Source organism: Myxine glutinosa, chromosome 1 (assembly GCF_964187855.1).
Source record: "Myxine glutinosa chromosome 1, kmMyxGlut1.1, whole genome shotgun sequence".
Taxonomy (NCBI): domain Eukaryota; kingdom Metazoa; phylum Chordata; class Myxini; order Myxiniformes; family Myxinidae; genus Myxine; species Myxine glutinosa.
This window is the reverse complement of record NC_136261.1, coordinates 341,192,695-341,212,497: the sequence shown is the minus strand read 5'-3', so window position 1 is coordinate 341,212,497 and position 19,803 is coordinate 341,192,695. Positions and strand designations below refer to the sequence as shown.

The following is a 19,803-nucleotide window of genomic DNA, read 5'->3' as shown; positions in this document are numbered from 1 at the left end:
TCAACCCACTCGTTCCGTGCGCAGCAGCAGCACGTCTGACTAGAACTCTTCTTCTTCAGCTTCGGCATCCTGAAATAAAAAATATTTTTGTCAATTTCTATTTATACATTTCACTTCCGTAAATGTTGTGTTCACTTCTTTCTCAGTTTCAGCATCCTAAATTCTTGTGCTTTTCTTAAGAGCTGAAAAAATATATTCCGGCCTATGGCGGTCATTTTGTGATAGATCGGGTTGACATGCGATAGCAACCTACCTTGTGTGGTAAGAGTCTCACACACCAAGTTTGATCAAAATCCATAAGTATTTGTGGACGTTAAAGTCTTAACGTCGTTTCGGAGCTGAAAACAATATGGCGGCCATTTTGTGACGGATCGGGTTGGAATGCAACAGCAACCTACCTTGTGTGGTAAGGGTTAACCATTCTAAGTTTGATCAAACCCTGTTAATATTTGTGGACGCTAGAGTTTTAACGTCGTTTTCATGACCAAAAACAAAATGGTCGCCTAAGTCCGCCATTTTTCAACTGATCGGGCTGAAATGTAATACCAACCTGGTCCTTGGGGTAAGGATGATGCATGTCAAGTTTGATCAGAATCGGTTGATATTTGTGGATGCTGGAGTGTTAACGTCAAAAAGTTACACACTTTGGTGTGTGCTGTGGTATTTGTTTCTGTTTCACATCCGGTCTTTGTGCACCAACACCCAAATCTACTCCCCAAGTCATAATTTCTGTGATGTTCTGGCCTGTCAGGATCAAAGTATATAAATTTCTCAGCTTCTTTACTTCCTTCACCTTCTCTTTCAACCTGCTCAACTTGCGGAGCAACTTCATCATGCTCAATTTCTTCTTCTGCAAGCTGCAATGCCTCATCTATTTCCTTTGCAAAGTGCTCGTACTTGGCCAATTTTTCATTGATAGTGCATTCCTGGTCTTTGTGCATGATGCACAAATCATGTTGTCTTAACGTGGGTTACGTGTGTGTAACCATTCTAGGTTACACACACGTGTGTTTTACACACACGCGTGCATGCACGCACACACGAAAGGTTATCTTGAATCAAGAAAACCTTGAGAAAAATGTTCTAGCCACAAGAAAAATCCTCATGGTTTTCGTCTTTCAAGAAATTTTCTTCTTTTAAGAAAATATTCTCTCACTAATAAAATTATTGTTGGCAGTGTACACCATGCAAGTTTCATCAACGCGCCTCAATTAATTACCGAGATATGAGGCAGTAACGAAAAACCTAACGTATGGACAGACTTCAGGAACATCCACAATATCCCTTAGCTTAAATGGGTAAAACAATTAAAAAACTAGAGCTTCCAGGGAAGCAGACCTCAACTGAACTGACTAAACAACTTTTAAAAGGCTACTGTTAGATAAATGTTGTCAGTTGTTAGATAAATGAAATATTCCATAATCCTAATCCATAAATATTCCCGTCTTCTACCGACTCCTCTCTGGCCTTGCCCCCCCCAGCTCTCTCGGCTCTGTCCCCCAAATATTCCTACAGGTCGCACAAGATCTGCCTGCAACCCTCTTATGGTTAAACTGCCAAAATCAAGACTTTCTGCTCACCTTCACTCCTTCATTCCTCTTTTCTCCCACCTCTGGAACAAACTCCCTCACTCTCTTCAATCCCACTCCACCCTCCAGGTCTTTAAAACAGCTGTTCACCACCATCTCTTATCCTCCCCCATCCAAAACCTTGATATTTTCTACCCCCGCTAATTTCGGTCCCATTGTGTTTTATACCTCTCCCCCCCCCCCCCCCCCCTCCCCTTCCCACGCCTCCTGCCCCCAAGCACTCTCCCTCCCACACTTCTCCCTGCTCTCAAATATTGTGGTTGTGTGCTTCCTCTTCTCTCCCCATCTTGTCTTCCACTCCCTCTTTTTGTATATTTTGTTTGTCTGGTTGATTTGTTTGTGAAATAAATGTTAGCTCTTTCATGACCCTCGATTCAGTATACAAAAAAAAGAAAGAAAAAAAAGAAGTTAACGGACGACAGACGACGACGACGACGACAGACAACGGACGCCGGAGGGTTCAGTATGTGATGAACTCAACTGGACGGTAGTTCAGTTGAGTTAATAATAAAAAGGCTACTGGTATGTTGATTAGCAAATTAAATATTGGTTCAGAATAGCAATCGTGGGTGACTGTGACAGTGTGACACACTCAGGCGAAAAGCATCATGCTCTACGCTCGCACATGCAAATGTGTCAAAAAGGCACAAATAGCGCAACCAGCTGTTGATCAGGCTGAAGCAAAAACAGGAACCAATTTCATGTAAAGGGCAAAAATGAGGCATTGGACGTGTTGTTGTGAAAGGCATGATACCTCGAAGTCTGACAAGTAATGGCTGTTAAAGATACATCCACTCAATACCTCAAAAGACATCTGAAATAAGATAGACCACATGCGTTTAATCAACCAGCCTCAATTACTTTCCAGAATATAGCCCGGACACAAAAAGCTTCACGGACAGATATGCAGGCACAGATAGAAGTCTGGAACATATAAAACCGGTAAAAGACATCCATAAAAAAAGAAGACTACAGGTATTGTTTTATGCACGCACACACGAAAGGTTATCTTGAATTAAGAAAACCTTGAGAAAAATGTTCTAGCCACAAGAAAAATCCTCATGGTTTTCGTCTTTCAAGAAATTTTCTTCTTTTAAGAAAATATTCTCTCACTAATAAAATTATTGTTGGCAGTGTACACCATGCAAGTTTCATCAACGTGCCTCAATTAATTACCGAGATATGAGGCAGTAACGAAAAACCTAACGTATGGACAGACTTCAGGAACATCCACAATATCCCTTAGCCTAAATGGGTAAAACAATTTAAAAACTAGAGCTTCCAGGGAAGCAGAACTCAACTGAACTGACTAAACAACTTTAAAAAGGCTACTGTTAGATAAATGTTGTCAGTTGTTAGATAAATGAAATATTCCATAATCCTAATCCATAAATATTTGTGGACCTTAAAGTCTTAACGTCGTTTCGGAGCTGAAAACAATATGGTGGCCTATGGTGGCCATTTTGTGATGGATCGGGTTGGAATGCAATAGCCACCTACCTTGTGTGGTAAGGGTTAAACATTCTAGGTTTGATAAAAAAATTTAATATTTGTGGACGCTAGAGTGTTAACGTCGTTTTCATGACCAAAAACAAAATGGTCGCCTAAGTCCGCCATTTTTCAACGGATCGGGCTGAAATGTAATACCAACCTGGTCCTTGGGGTAAGGACAGGGGTGGATCCAGGAATTTCAAGACGGGGGAGGCTGCATGAAACTATAGCGCTGGGCGAAGGGGTTAAGGGGGGGAGAGTCTGGGAGTCCTCCGCCAGGTAATTAAAAAAAATTGATCGTCAGAAACGGCATTTCGTGCGTTCTTGGAAGTTTCTGCAGTTCCTTGTGTTCTTCCCTGGTCCAACAGTTCAGCAGATTCGCACCGCTTGCACCCTCATCCTGGATCGAGGGGGGGGGGGGGTGCGCACCCCTTGCACCCCCCCCCCTGGATCCACCCCTGAAGGATGCTGCATGTCAAGTTTTATCAGAATCGGTTGATATTTGTGGACGCTGGAGTGTTAATGTCGAAAAGTTAACGGACGACAGACGACGGACGACAGACGACGACGACAGACGCCGGAGGGTTCAGTATGTGATGAACTCACCTGGACGGCAGTCCAGTTGAGTTAAAAAGTGCAGAAAACCACAGGTGGGGTGGACAGACAGACAGACGGAGAGCAAACATGGTAAGGGGACTAAAAATAAAACACTGTAGACATGACGCACAAAGCTGGAAGAACATCTTGGCAAATGAGGCAATGATAACACCCTTTGGTTTATTGGCTGCTAGATACAGTGTCTCTAGATACAGCTGCTAGATACATCTGCTAGATACATCTTGGCTCCCATTAATGGAAGCAGTCAGAGGTTATGTGGAATAACAAGGACTGACCAAAATGCCCATTGCCACTACATTTAATATTAGTGATGAAACAAAAATCTCCGTCTAACTTGTTTGTCTTTCTCAAGCCTTAATGAAACGGTGTTTGACATCATAGACGCCAACAGACTGACTTGCACGTTCATCATACTCCGTCCAATCCTAAAAAAATGGGAAGAGGGGTAGAGCAGAAGACAGGAAAAGAAGGTCATGTCAAAATGATAACATGAAGACAGAAAACATGTGAATATTGCTGCGACTTTTACGAGGAACAGACTCCAATGGTAACATTTACCGTCACATACTTCCAAATGCCCCGGGAAAAAATTGAACCAGCATGCATTTCTATTAAAGACAACTTTCATACCCCTTCAAGAAGATTTACATCCAAGAAGGGTGTTCCCGATTTTGCTCCTTCGGCAACAAATCCACCCTGAAATAAAAAAAAAAGAGAAAAACATTCAATAGTATTGTTATGTTTGTGGGGGTAGATGACAGAATCCCACAGTACAGATAGGATCGTATAGGTATAGCATGGACCGTGGACGCGTAGGATAAATCTCGATGTATTTAAGTGGGGAATCTGGAGCTTAAGATTGTTTATGTGGCTTCACACAAGGGGAGAGGGGGTTGGGGGAAGAGGGGGGGTGAAGCTGTGCTAACTCGTTAGGGATTAAGGTTAGGTTCCCCCAGGATGTGATTGCCTCCTGTGGCTTTTCCCTACACTTTTACAACTACAACAAGGCTGGTCGTAAAAGCCTCCGTTTAAACAACAACCACCGGAACCGCCGACAGTACCCGAACATTGCCGATCGGCAAGTAAGCCTCACCTTAATGACTCTCATGCCAAGCAAAGCCGGCAGGCCGCTCCTCGAAGTTCATCATTGGTCGAGCTCAACCATGCGGTGATTCAATGGGGCTCGGGCATTGGCCAGTGTGACGTCAGAGCGAGAAAGTTCTCGGGAAAAAGGACCGTTGAAAGAAGAATCACTCTCTTGGGTTTTTGTGCTGGATGAGGAGGTTGAGCCTTTGTTGTGCGGGCAGGTGAGGAGAGCTTTGTTGGGAGCTGGTGGAACGTTGGCAATTTTGAAAGCGAGGAGGAGGTCGTGGTGGCAGTTTGTGGGGCTCATGGCACATCGGACAGAGTGGAGAGCAAAAGAGGGCTGTCTCGGCTGCTAGATCACACCTGGGCATTTTCGACGCCCGGTTTCGGCGCCATTTCTGGAGCGCTTCCCACGCAAGTGGCTACACCGGCTGCAACGAGCGACAAGCCCATGAAAGACATTTTGGACCAAAGCTGAGTGCTGGCCGATTAAAAGGGGAACATTTAATTTCTTTATCTTTCCCCTGTGTGTCGTATTTGTGTCTGAATGGAGGATCCTCAAAGAAGGAATTGCAATTAGTTTACTTCAACATTTATTTCGTCTTGCATTTATTTTTATTAAATCATTATTGTGGCATTTTTAATTTGTTGTGTTCGTTTATTCGTTGTGGGTTCGGGAATAAACCCATGTGCTTCCGTTCAGGAAAGCGCTGTTGCTGTGTTCCGCCCCACGTGAGCAATAAAAATAACCGCCAAGATTTCGGAGGTTCGCCTCGGGAGTAAAAGAAAATTGGTCGTTCGTCACCCAGTGGTCTTAATCGCTTGGCGACACGACAGTATATTAATAGTACTTTGTTTTAAGCCTGGTGTTGGCTTAACGGTTAAGGTGGCTGACTTAAAAACTTAGGGCCTTGAGTTGAAGCCCCTGCCATGCTGTTAAATAACACAAGGTGGGTTAATTTGTATAGAAGTTGCTTAAGGTGGTACTTTGCATACAATATAATATTTAAAAAAAAAAAAAAAAACCACCTTTAGAGGCCATTTTTTCCCCGCGAGCGGGGGTTGGCCTTTTTCGGGAACTGTGGTTGTTGTTGTTTTTCGGTCCCCTTTTTGAAGCAATGTTTTACGGCCGGATGCCCTTCCTGACGCCAACCCTTTTTGCCGCCTTTAACGACAAGCAGGGAATTACCAGTGAACTGGTACTCAATTAGCCGACCTCGGAAGGATGACAGGCTGAGTCAACTCCCCTGGCGTTAATTCAGCGATTGACCGGGATTCGAACCCAGGATCCTAGGATCCTAAGCCGGCACCCTAGCCGCTAGCCCAACACCAGGGACCCTAGCTAGCAACACCAGGGACCCTAGCAACACCAGGGACCGCTAGCCCAACACCAGGGACAACACCAGGGACAGGGACCAGGGACAACACCAGGGACATCAACACCAGGGACACCAGGGACCAGGGACCAGGGACAACATACAATATAATATAAATGCAGTATAATTCAGTATAATGTATTGTTGCGGATCTCAACGTCGGCCTCTTCCCCCTTATCGAGGGGGGATTAATCCCCTCTTCTATGACTGACCGACGTGGTCCCGGGGGTATGACGTCACGCCCGGTCGGCGCTGGGTAGGGTATTAGGCCCAACCGTCCTATGACCTAAAAACCAGCACCTCCCGGCACGCAAGGAAACATCCCTCGCTCACGGCCGCAGCGTAATGGATGGATTGCGCCGAGCGAAGCGAACTGCGGCGTGAGCCGTTTACCGAAGACTAAGCCAGATTCATGTGCGTCGGCCGAATCGCGCCACGTACCTCAATCTGGAAATCACTAAAGCGACCGAATGTGAAGAAGAAGAACGTAGGAAGAACAAATATGATTTATTACCACTATTTACACAATTAAAAGTAACCAAGGAGGAAGAAGGGCAAGAAAATAAATGCAGGAGGGAAGAACCAGAAGACACAGTGCAACACCAGCTTACCTACTCAGTCTTACTTAAACCCCTGGACAACACAGAAGACGGACGAACAATCAGACTTACACGGGGGGGATGAAGGCAGGAACGAAGGCTGGAGGGAGGGGAAGGTTCAGTTCGGACCGGAGCACGGTCGGGCCGGGAGGGAGCAGCCGCCGCCCCCGTCTTGATCGGTCTCGCACGGCGCGTTCCTTCGCGGCTGGTGTAACTGCCGTCGAAGCCCAAAGCTGCTGTGGTTAAAGCTGCTGCGTGCTGGTGCGTCGCGTGCTCTCCAAGGACTCCGTTCGTGCATCGCGTGCTCTCCCAGGGCTCATCTCTCTCTTGGGGGCGTCCCACCGCGGGTTATAGAGGCCACACCCTCAAACCTTTTCGAACCTCCTTGATCGTTCTCTCGACCCCTCCCTAAGCCAAACCCCTCGTTCTTGGTTGGTCGGCAAGGGCTCTCCTGGCTCCACCCTTTGATGACGAGGTGGAGACACGCCTTTCTTCTTCGCCCCGACCGCGTGCTCAATGGAGGCAAATGCAGCCAACAGCCCAATGCAGTTGGCAATAGTGATGCCACAAACCCAATCCAAAGTTACTGGCACTTTGAAGATGCCATGGGGGTGTCAGAGGGACCTATCTTATTTAATTGATGCAACGCAATGAATTAGTGGACCACAGAGCCTTATACTGACATATATTAAGGACATAACTACCGAGGGGAAATCTATGATTTGCTACGTGTGTGCGATGGATTAACAAAGGGCGACCTTTGACCTTGATACTACAGAGGGTGATATTTACAACAAGTTTTACATCAAATTACACACACAATTCCCAAATCCTCAACAGTATCTTTACTATAATTCACCAAATGTCCGTCCGTCTGTTCCCAGGTACCGCAAAAATGGCTGAATTGATTGCAACGGAATTTTGGGTGGGTAATCCTGGGACCCCCTGGAGTAAAATAGGCTATATTGTTTTTCCAATTTTTTCCCCAATTTCTAATTTTTCCCAAACACGATGGAGTAATGTGATGTGGCTTTTATTGAAATTCTACAAATACTGTTTAGATTTTGATTTGCGTGTGATATGATTTAACGGATGTTTATATGAATCGTTTAAAATAAAAAAAAAGCCTTCAATTTCTGATATTTTTCCTTTTCATTTGGGCCTCACAATTGAAGCCCCGCCCGTAGGGCAGGTACCGTTGCTAGCAACTAAAACTCCAGGTAAATATTGACACACACACACACACACACACACACACACACACACACACACACACACACACACACACACACACACACACACACACACACACACACACACACACACACACACACACACACACACACCTCAACCAGAAGCCCAATAGAAAAGACAAAGTTCATTTCAACCAAAGTGTTCTTGATGAGCAATGAACACAGGTTACATGTCATCAGATCTTATGTGTCCTTCATTGGTGCCTTGAAATATTCAACAAAACACAAGATCATAAAAATACTCCCACAAAACATGATGAAAGGCAAGGTTATCAACACATTAGGTGGAATGAATGCACAGATCATATTTATGACATTACCAAGACAAAGCAAAACGATCACAAAGGACACGAGAGGTTTCCATTCCCATAGCTTAAACCAGGATAAAAGTAGGCTGGCAGGATGGCCTAGAGGTACGCACACTTACCTCTAAGCTATCTAGCCTGGGTTTGAATCTCGACCGAGCTATAAGCTGCCATCCTGGTGTTTCACAGGCAGGGTGATTCATCAATGTGTGTTCGGTCCCTCGGACGGACGTTAAACTGCATGCCCTATCGGCCGGCAGCAGTTGGTGGATGTCAAATATCTCACGGTGTCCTTCGCGAAGAATCGCCGGCACCCTGAACAAATTACAAACTCTGGCCCAAACCCACAGAGAGTGTTGCATCAGTCACACGATCAGCCAATGATGCTACCCCGCAGCCTTGCGCTGCATACGAAAGGAGGAGGATAAAAGTGGTGGACTGATAGGGAAAGCGCATAATCAATACACAATGGAACAACAAATTCTCGGAGTAATTAAAGATAAACTAAATCCAATCGATCGATAAAGAATGTAGACAAATTTTACACAGCAAGATGCCGTAGTTTGAGAATTTATTTTTACCTTTTCTCTTGTAGTCATTGCCAAGTCCAAAAATCTACCATGCTTACATTTTAAAACTTTTCAAAATATGTTTGCTGTGGGATTCAAGGAAAGCAAGACATTTCCAAAAATCCGCAAAGGTCTGAGTTATTTAACCTGAAGTTACAGTGTCACGTGTATTATGGCGGAACTCCCAAGGTAGAGATGGGGTGAAATGGAAATGTTATTTGTAAGTGCGTGTAACAGTAACACCCCAACCAAAATAGAAGTAGGTGAACATGGAATGTACAAATGGAACATGACGAACACACCCCCCCTCCACCAGCACAGACTCTTCAGCAATATTGTTACCTAAACAGGGCAGAAATAAAAACAAGTTAAATATGCTCGGTAGTCGAAGCAAAATAGTTCAACTTTGGGTTTATTATCATCTTTCCATGTATCTATAAGTTCTGCTCTTTTCCCCTATGATGAGCCTGCTAAATGCCCATCTAGTGCCCCCTCTCAATCTCCCACACCTTCTATGGTGGTGTATTGCGAGCAGAGTGCATCGTTATGAGGTTCCGATACGACTAGCAGGCAAAAAGAACAATTTATGTTACTAGCTTGGGTACGATGCCAAGAATCCACGCACGTTGAATCCAAATTTTAAAGGTTTAGCGTATAAACCTGGACACGATGATAATGGTTTTCCCTTCTAATTCTCAGATGACTGTCGAGTCGTATTTTTGCTTGGAAGTTTGTACACTGTACCACATTCCGAACAATGGATGCTTCTTGAGCCTGTCAGCTGCCGTTGTAGGAGAAATTATCGCTGAGCTCGTTTCCTCCCAGCTTGCCGAATGCACTTTTTTGCTTGTGAACCACAGTGAGCCAGTAGTTCAAAGGATTCCACTGCGATTTCTGAAAATCAGTCTTTCGGCAACCTTTAAAGCTCCTGCATAGGCCTCTGCAAGAGTGCACTTCAAATTACATAACCTTGGGGACTGTGAATGAATGAATGAATGATCGTTTTAAGGCCCCGCGAGAGCGGGGGTTAGTCTTGCGGGCCCCATGACAATCATGGTTCCCTGTTTGAGGCAATGTTTTTATGGCCGGATGCCCTTCCTGACACCAACCCTTGGTCACCTCTTACGATGCGGAGGGATACGGTGTACCTATTCTAAACAGGGGTACACACCGTGATCACTCATCCCAGCAAGCTGGTACTCAATTTGCCGACCTCGGAAGGATGACAGGCTGAATCAACCCCCCTGGCGTTAATTCAGCGATCGACCGGGATTCAAACTCAGGATCCTAGGATCCCAAGCCGGCACCCTAACCGCTAAGCCAACACCAGGCAGGACTGTGCAGTAAGGAAAATCATTGCACCGATTCAAAAAAGTTTATGGCCCCATCATGTACAAAATTGAAGGTACAACAGCTAAGAGTATGCAAATGGAATGATCACATTTTTCACAGTTTTAAGGGTAATCGTTCACAGGAAATTCCATTTGAATAACTAGGACATTCGTTAGAGCGCATACCCTCCGTCAGGCTGAACAGTTTACGTTTTGTATCCACTGATAGGTCAGATATGGATCCGGACCTGAACCAAAATCTAATCAGCTGGTTCTTGTCACCTAACCAATTCATCCACCAAGTTTCATCCGAATCAATCCACAAAGTTTTGAAATATCGTGTTGTATGTTATTTTTAGCCCTCTATCACTCAATGGTGAAGAATCACTTAAAAATTAAATAATTCTCGTATCTGAATCCATATTCGGTTCTTCATCAAAATCGAATTGATTAGTCCTTGTCACATACCCAACATGTCCACCAAGGTTTGCCCGAATCCGACCACAACCTTTTGAGATATCGTGCTATATATCAGTTTTGTCCTCAGCTCTCAATAGTGAAGAATCATTTTAAAATTCCTGTATCCGGATCTTCACCAAAATGTAATCATTTCGTCCTTGTCACAAACACTAACTCTGCCAAATTTCGTCCGAATCCATCCACAACTTTTTGGGATATCCTGTTCACAAACAAACAGACAAACAAACAAACAGAAAGGGGTGAAAACAAAACCTCCATCCAGCTTTGGTGACGGAGGTAATAACTCCAGAAATCACAAGCATGTCCATCTATGAAGAGTTAAGATTTTTTATCTTCAATACAAGTTTTTAAAACAAGTTTAAAAAAATTTTGGCCAGTAAAGCAAAGGTTCCAATAAAACATTCTACATAAACGAAGGGACGATTTGGAAGTAAAATGACATTTTCAAAGTGAAGGCTGACAGCTCCAATTAACAATTTATAAATGCAGTGGTAAATTGCACTCGTACACTTTTGAGACAAGTTGTTACAGTCTTCGTCTTTAACAGCCACAATTACTCCCACTTTCTTGTGGGGTGGACGGAGGAAGCTTGGCCCAAGTCTTTCACGACCTGGCTGGCCAGGCCTGGCGTTCGACTAAGGTTAGGGCAGGAATTTGGAATTTAGCAATGGTGCCGGAGCTCGCCTACTCCTCGCTAAGGACACCGTGGGATCTTTAACATCCAACAACTAGTGCCAGCAGACAGGATGCCCAATTTAACGGCACACATCTTGATGCATCACCTGCCTGTGAAACACCATGATGGCAATTTATAGCTGGGTCGAGGTTTGAACCCAGGATAGACAGCTTAGAGGAGAGTGTGCGTACCTCAAAGTTATCATATTAGACCCAGAGAAGATGTTACAATAAAAGTGGGAATTTATGCGTAGCTGCATGATTACAACATGATGACAAACCAAAATCCAATAACCAAGCCAAGATTCCATCGCTGCAGAGTCAACACATTTATTTTCTTCTTTTTTTTAACTTCACCACATTGTGTAATGGCATGCACCGAACCAAATACGATTGTAGAAACGGCACAAGAGAAGGTGCACAAATAACAATTACTTAATCCAAGTACTAAAAAAGCTTTAATTTTAGGGCTTACCTCATCCACGCTCAAATTCTCTGGCAGGCAAGACCGCACCAGCTTTTGTATACACCTCTGGGTACGACTATCCAACTTTTGCTGGACATTCAGCAGGTAGCTTACTTGTCTCGAACCTGTCCAGTTTGGGTTCGATTCTCGACCTGACAATACACTGACTGGTGTTTCATAGGCATGGCATTTCATCACAATGGCCGCCGTCTCTTGGACAGACGTTAAGCAGGTGACCAGGCTGTCTGTGAACAGTAGCTGGTGGATGGTAAACATCCCGGTGTCCTAAAACAGATAGAGGCAAGTCAACGCTGGCAAGCTGAGCAAATTCCAAATTCCTGTTCTAATTTCAGGGAGCACTGATACAACGGCACAGCCACCACTCGGCAATCATCATGCAACCAGCAGACCAAATTTGCAATCGCACCATAGTATGCATTTGCTATCAAAGACTGTGCTTACAAACACCGCCATCAAGTGGTGAACAGATGAACATTTTCTCCTGGGCCAAAACAGCACCATACTGGAACAGTATTTGGTACAGTGCACACCTCCGCTAGGCTGAACATTTTACGTTTTATATCACTGACAGTCACACACCCAATCTGTCCACCTTTGTTTTGTCCGAATACATCCTCAACGTTTTGAGATATTCTGCTCATAGACAGAGACAGGAGTGAAAACATAACCTCCACCTACCTTCAATGGCCGAGGTCATTAGCCTTGCCCCAAAGGGTATGCGAGATGATTGCAATGCCCCGGTGTGTGTGTGTGTGTGTCCGCGTGTGTGTCCTTTATTATTTTTATATTTTCACTTAAAAAATGGTGCTCTGCAACCGCTTATCCTTTCGATGTGAATCTTTTAAACATAGGAGGGACTTCTCATGGAGAATATCTTATTGATAACTCTGATATCATTTGTCACATTGTAAAGCAGCCATATTGGATTAAATGAAAAAAGAAAATTAACATAATTTTCTCTGAAACCTCGCAACAAAATGTTTTTGAAACTTGGCATATCTCATCAACTCCCCATGGGGTATATATGGCGATAACTATGACAATCTGTGAAGTGGTATCACAGACATAATCGGTTGAATTGAAATCTTTATCCGAAAAATCATAAACTTCATATACCTATGACAGATGTTCATAAGCTAAATTTATGATGTTCATAAGCTATGTGACATAATAGGGTGCATGGATGATAGGGGTATATGGACCATAAAAGCATTGGGCCATAATAGTTGCTTGTTCAGATAACTATGGTATTTTTGTTCAGAATGAACGCACGAGGCGAGACGATATGCTCTACGAGTGCCGTTCTAGTTATAGATGAAAGTATGTCTTGTTTTTATGGGGAAGGGCGGATACAGAGATGATAAAAAAGGACAGAACAAATAACAGAGATAGAGGAATGGGAAAAGAGAGAGAAAGAAAAACAAAACAGGTCAGAATAGCAAATTGTGTGGGGAAGGGACAGCAAGATTAGTTACCCTTGGAGAGAAGGCTGTTGGTTCCAGGCCTCGACATTCGAACATGACCATTGTCCGGAATTGCTCGCTGTCTTCTGCCTGCACACACCATACTCTGATAAACTTCATAAGAACAATAACTTAATATATACTAGCAACGGTACACGCCCTACGGGCGGGGTTTCAATTGGGAGGCCCAAATGAAAAGGCTAAATATCAGAAATTGAAGGCTTTTATATTTCAAACGATTTATATCAACATCCGTTAAATCTCGATCGGTGCAGCCGTTTGTGCGGCACCCGGGAAAATAACGTCATGCGGGAGCAAGTATCAGCAGGATGTGGCAGTGTGGGAGTCCACGTTTCTGATCCTCCTTCATGCCGAAGTAGCCCACCACTTCTCCAAGCATTCCGCTCTTCAGATCCGCCATGACAGATTTAAGCTCGATACTGAAGATGCGTGCAGTTAGTCCTCCCGATGTCGTATGTACTCCTCATACGTGTTTCCTTCATTGTAAAAACTTCCAAATCAACAGTTAAAAGGATTTTGAGCCGATAGCTGTTACGGCCTTGGCAAGATCGATGGAGACAGCGATCTGTTAGCGTATTCACTGCCCAAATAGCTATGTGGAATTCTCTCATGTGGAGATTAAACTAATCGTGTTCACGATCGCTGTCGTATGTACTCCCGATACGTGTGTCCTTCAGTAGAAATGGGTTAGAATTCTCTCAAGCAGGGATTCAACCCGTGTTCTTATAAAAGGTCTTTGTCCGAGGTCACCGAGTTCGATCGGTGCAGCTGTGCAGCAATCGGTGCAGCCGTTTGTGCTGCACCCGGGAAAGCAACATCGTCACAATGAGAACAATGAACGACATGCGAACACGAATGTTATGCGGGAGTCCAAACCTGAGAATGCTGGAGACTAAAGCTGAAATTGGGAAAACTAAATAGCCTATTTTACTCCTGGAGATCCCAGGATTATCCACCCAAAATATATTTGCGATTGCTTCAGCAGTTTTTACGGTACCTTCGAACAGACAGACAGACAGACAGACGGACGAACATTTGGTGAATTATAGTAAGATTTTAAACTTATCATGTTGAAAATACCCACACAAGCAAAACTTATCTACTTAATGAAAGAGGAAAACAACAGAAAACCTGCTGTAGAGACATCATCTTGTACATAATTTTAAAAAAAGGAAAATATGTAACGTCTGATAGCTGGGGATTACAGCTTACCCATTATTAAGCAGTGGTCTAAAGAATATTTTACAATTTATCCATTGTAAAATACCCTTTAGCATCCATTCTAAAAAGCCAAAGCAGGAACCATTTTGAAGGACAGGGAGAAGCACACATTATACATAATAATATTTCTCAAAGCAATATATAACTAAAACAGCACTCTTCGACGTCGCAACGCCGAGAGATATTCCTCCGCCCACAATATTACATCATTATACATACTTGTACCAAATTTGATTTAAATCCCTTCAGGTGTTCTCAAGTATCACATTTTTACCTGACATGACCTCTGACCATTGACCGTTAATGCTGAAATCTAATCAGTTCATCGTTTCATCAAAAAATATTGTTACGGCCCGGGGTTCCGGTCTACTACGAGGGGGTTAGCCTCCATTCCCTCCCAAACTTACTGGACCTGAGGCTGCCGTGCATGAATAACTTCGTACTTAGGCAGGTTGCGAACCAGCAACTACGAACGCCAATTGGTCCGTCGCACGAAGCAGGGTCCAATCACCTGACAACGCTTACCTGTACCATGTGATGATTCCAATCGGGGAACATACCCTCCGGCGATGTAGCACTTTTGTTCCTGGATGGAAATTTAGATGGCCGAGAAACTATTGGTACCTGCCGGGCTGATGCTACTTCCCTACAGCCAATCACTACTCTGGGTGCGAGCAATGGCGAACCAATGAAATAAAGGACATTCACGGACAGTTGAAAAGGAAATGTTTAACAGTTTAATTTATTTACAACAATGTACAGTGCAACTTATCGATAGGAAAGAAAAAGGGACAAGAGGCAGAAACTTAGCTTAATCTATGCCTTATGACGATCAGTACGAATAAGCACAACATGGGCACCCATCACACATTCATGAGGGAGGGGGAATAAAGGGAAAACGAACGTTGAGATCCTGTTAGCAAAATGGTTACGATGTTACCAGCACCTTGTTGTCTTCATTCACCAACGAGCACCACGCCGGCAAAGGGTAGTCACCAGCTCGAGCATAAAGAGGCAGTCACCAGCTCGAGCACGGGCGGGCAGGCAGTCCCAGCACGAACACGAAGAGAGAGAGAGAGAGAATGTCTTGTACATGTGCAGAGAGAGTCCAGTCCATCACGCAAGCAGGCCAAGAGGTAGAATCATGCAGGCATGTGCAGAGAGAACAAAGTCTAAGGCCTTTCTGTCAGGCCCCTCCCGAGGGTGAGGGCTGTTTTCCAAGCTGCCGATTGGTGGAGTTTGTCACCCTGCCCCCACAAGCCCTCTCCAAGGGACTTTTACCTGGTGCATAACCCAATGGTCTTATGGTGCATTTGAAAAGTTCCCGGTATACAAAATGTTGTTGCTGGCATCCACCTTTGAGGCCTTTGGCCTGTCTCCTGTCCTTCAAGACTTTGATTCAATATCTGTGGATGCAATATTTGTGCATCTGCCTGGCTTCCCCTTATGAGTGGAGGGCCAGTCTTACCCTCCCCAACGCATAACGTCATACTAACCCATAAAAGGGGAAGGAACTAAGATAATGTTCTGCTATGAAATAACTATCCTAAGGGACCAGTATGGTGGTTGTCATTACTTATTAGCGGTTTCCCAAAACCACAACACTATATTTAAACAAAGTTTGGTCAAAATCCCATCACTGGTTCACAAGTTAGCTCGGTAACAGAATTTTCACCAAACAGGACGTCTGACCTTCGACCTCTTGACCCCATAATCGAATCAGTTCATCTTTGCATCATTATACATACATGCACCATGTTTGAATTGGTTCCCTTCAGCAGTTTTCAATTTATTGTGGCAACGAAAACCTATCACAAACTCACAGACGGACGGATGTACAGACAGACGGACAACCCAAAAACATAATGCCAATAAAGTTGCCAGAGGCATGAAATACATGAAAATACATGGGAGGAGGACATGAACAACAACATCCACAACCTATCGGAGTTAACCTAGTGCTAGCTGCACTATGTGGCCCGTGATCATGGCTAACAGAGTTAGGCAGGTAACAATTACAGTGCCCAATTACGATAAGATTTTGATTTGACACTCACAAAGAGAAACCTGACCATTCTATAAGCACAACATGACCATCCAATTCATATACAACACACATTTATACAGCACAAGCTTGAAAAATAATGCAATAACTTCATTTCATGTGACAGGAAAATTTAGTTTCCGAGTTGACAGCCAAACCCGGCTTGACTCGAACTCGGCGAGCTGAACTCGGTTCGTGTACAGCACCAGAACATAGCTTGATCTTCAACTTCAAAGGCAGACCAAATGGGGAAATGTAAAAGGAAATGAAAACAGGAGGATCTATTGAATACATGTTGGACTGGGATACAACTTTGAGATTGGCATGCCAGCTGCATCATCACTGAGGCACAGCTATGCTGCCAATTCAGTTCCCCTGCAGATTAGGGGCAGGAATTTAGAATCTAAATTGATAATGTGGGAAAATTACACGCCCAGATAAAGAATCAAACCCAGGTCCTCTGGAAAACTGTACCAGTGCTCTGCCATCTGAGCTATCTGGGCAAACCCTGACTGAGCATACAATTTTCCAACACATATGATTGCCACTCTTTCCATGAATGCTTTCAGGGCACTCGCTGCCAACCATAGGAGCAACAATGGCCTGAACACAAGAGGGTCTTCTTTCAATGGGGGGACAAATCCATGTACTCTATTATAAACACCACTGGGGGCGTAGTGAAACAATTATGTGCAGGCCATTGGTGCATTCGTAAATGTGCATTAGTAAGTCCCAATTTTGGCCTCTGCTCTGAAGGCAATATGATTATACACAATTCTCTACACGATAAGTGACTTCATAACTTGCTCTTCCACAAGTCTCACTCTTGTAAATAATTTTCTTAAATAAAAAGCCGTGCGCAATGCATGTAAATACACTACACCAAGGCACCCCACACAGACTTGGGTATTTCAGATACTCACACAATATGGCTTGATGGACTCTCGGATGATATCTGTGGGAATGATTTTGGGTCAAGAAAGAAGGCGCCATAAAATTATCAATTTATTGAATTATCAATATTAGATTATCTAAAACAAGAGAAAAGCAAGAGTGTTATGCATTTCACATTATCCATTTTTCTGGGAACTTACAGAACGAGTTCACACAGCAGCTACTCTACGTGTTGTGGAATAAACTGTTGGGGAAAATAATTATTTCGCTTGTGTTTATCAATTATTATCTCTTCATGTTGCGGCGTGTTGTCGAACAATGTTCCGATTATGACAGTGCTCTGATGCATCCGTACCGATGGAGCTTTCCCGCTGGCACAAGTGGCATCGCTGTACCAGGCTGGCACTGCCCCGGCCACCTTTTAAGGGTGTGCTCTCCTGAAAAGGGGATTCATGGAAGTGAAGAATAGCCTGTTGGTATGATATAAGCTCTTACTTAGAGAAAATGAAATGAGGGATAAAGGAGGGATGTTCAGGGATAAGAAAAAAACTGGATGAAGACACAGAAGGGAAGAGAGTAGGAACGGAAGAAAAGAGGACGAGCAGGCAGATGGGTTACAAATAAATGTGAAACAGTACTTCAACTGTGAGGTAGTGCCATTTCCCAGAATCCTCTCCACAATGAGAACATTTCAGCTGAAAAGACAAAACAATACATTAACCTTAGACTAGAGAGCAGTTTCAATGTCTATCAGAACATGCTCCTCACATTCCAAGAAGCGTTTCGTGCTTCCATTATACAATTTACAGCTTGTTTTCACCTATTCATTTAAACTCATTTTTGAGGAGTTCAGCGGATGGCGGAGGGACGGGGACAAATAAGCGTTTTACAGTTTTTAAAACCTTAAGCAGTATTTTTACAAAGAATGACAATGGATTATGAAAAAGACAGACTCGATAGTTATATTGTCTTTTCTTAGGCATGTGACGCTGCGGTGAAGCTCGGGGAGGGGAGGATTGAGGTTGCGTGTCTGGGGTGAAGCATGGGGGCTCGTTGTGGGACTGGGGTGAAGCTCGGAGAAGAGGTGCAGGACTGGGGTGAAGCTCGGAGGAGGTGTGCCGGACTGGGGTGAAGCTCGGAGGAGGTGTGCCGGACTGGGGTGAAGCTCGAGGTAGGATTGCGGGACTAGGGCGAAGCTCAGAGGAGGGGTGTAGAACTGGGGTGAAGCTCAGGGGAGGGGTGTGGGCCTGGGTTGAATCTGGGGCACAGCTGGGATGTTGCGAGTCTGGGGCATTGAGGGGCTGGGGAGTAGCTGAGGGTGGGAATGGAGCAAAGCTGGGGGGAGAGGGTGTTGACACCATGAATGGACGTATGGACATAAAGGGGAATTTATTTGTGCACACAACTTCTGCAAAATGGACGTCTCAGAATTCGTAAACTGGATATACGGCGGCAGACTTAATGGGTGGGGTGGTAAAATGTTTTTGATTGAAGGCATGGAGGAAAATGGGGCTGTACTACAAGCAGTGGCTAAATGACTAAAGCGTTTAGGAGTGAAGGGCTTTTGGGAAATAAGCCTTGTGAAAAAGAAAATGAAGAGATTTTGATGAAGAAGAAGAATGAATTGGTTGTTCCTCATGGAGTAGTAAGGAGAGCAAGGTAGTTTCAAATACATTTTTGAAGCGTTTTTCATGACGTTATTAAGAGTTGTTAAAGGAACAAACGTTTATTCAGTTTGGGGAAAAGGAGAAGTGATAGGGAAATGTTGATTTCGCGTTACTTTCACCTCCTGTCATTGTGTGGGCCGTTGAACATGGATGTTTCGTGGAAAGTCTTTGCTCACTGCCTACTTCAGCAAGGTGGGAAACTTGGCTTTGATCAAGAACTGCTGACTTATTGACATCAAGAGGGTCGATGTATCTTTGGTCTCCCTGTTCTACGGAAGCATGCCGGAAGCCTGGCAGACAGTTGTCGTTCTACCAGTAACTATTCCCTCTAAACATTTTAAAATGAGCCAATGTTTTTAAATCCTATTTTTGAAGGGGTCTTCAGTGACCGTTCTTTATGCAAAAAGTTTATTGATGCTGGAAGTACCAGATTTAAGCATTTAAGAACCCTCCCTCCATAAGTGGATGCCAGCTGCTGACATAGCCTAGCTGCCGGAGTTCTAACAGTCCATTTATGAATTTTTATTAATTGTGTCATGTTACCGATTTTCATTCGTTTTTTAAATGTGTTTGTCTGTATTTTGTCTTTTGCAGTTTAAGCCACAAGCTTTTCTTTTCTAAATAATTGTCTGGA

At 44.0% G+C, this 19,803-nt stretch overlaps 1 protein-coding gene and 1 long non-coding RNA gene across 16 annotated transcripts in view; one reads left to right on the top strand and one right to left on the bottom strand.

The window, feature by feature from the left end:
- LOC144889486 (uncharacterized) overlaps positions 1-19,803 on the top strand; it is a 497,490-nt gene that overhangs the window by 390,457 nt on the left and 87,230 nt on the right. The gene's annotated exons all lie outside the window — the stretch shown is intronic.
- CZIB (CXXC motif containing zinc binding protein) overlaps positions 3,844-19,803 on the bottom strand; it is a 28,561-nt gene continuing 12,601 nt past the window's right edge. For 3 of the 15 annotated variants that reach the window (XR_013621793.1, XR_013621795.1, XR_013621794.1), the window contains exons 3-9: positions 18,141-18,197; positions 17,858-17,939; positions 17,532-17,563; positions 13,335-13,412; positions 4,329-4,394; positions 3,925-4,123; positions 3,844-3,882 (exon numbers count right to left, since the gene is read on the bottom strand). Coding sequence is in view for 9 of the 15 variants with exons in the window: in XM_068098033.2 (XP_067954134.1) it covers positions 4,046-4,123; positions 4,329-4,394; positions 13,335-13,412; positions 17,532-17,563; positions 17,858-17,972; positions 18,141-18,197 (426 nt within the window). In the remaining 6 variants the exon portion in view is untranslated. Of the gene's footprint in view, positions 4,124-4,328; positions 4,395-11,847; positions 12,261-13,334; positions 13,413-17,531; positions 17,564-17,857; positions 17,973-18,140; positions 18,198-19,803 lie in introns of those variants that run through there. The other 12 variants (XM_068098049.2, XM_078769834.1, XM_078769833.1 and 9 more) reach the window with 8 other exon arrangements.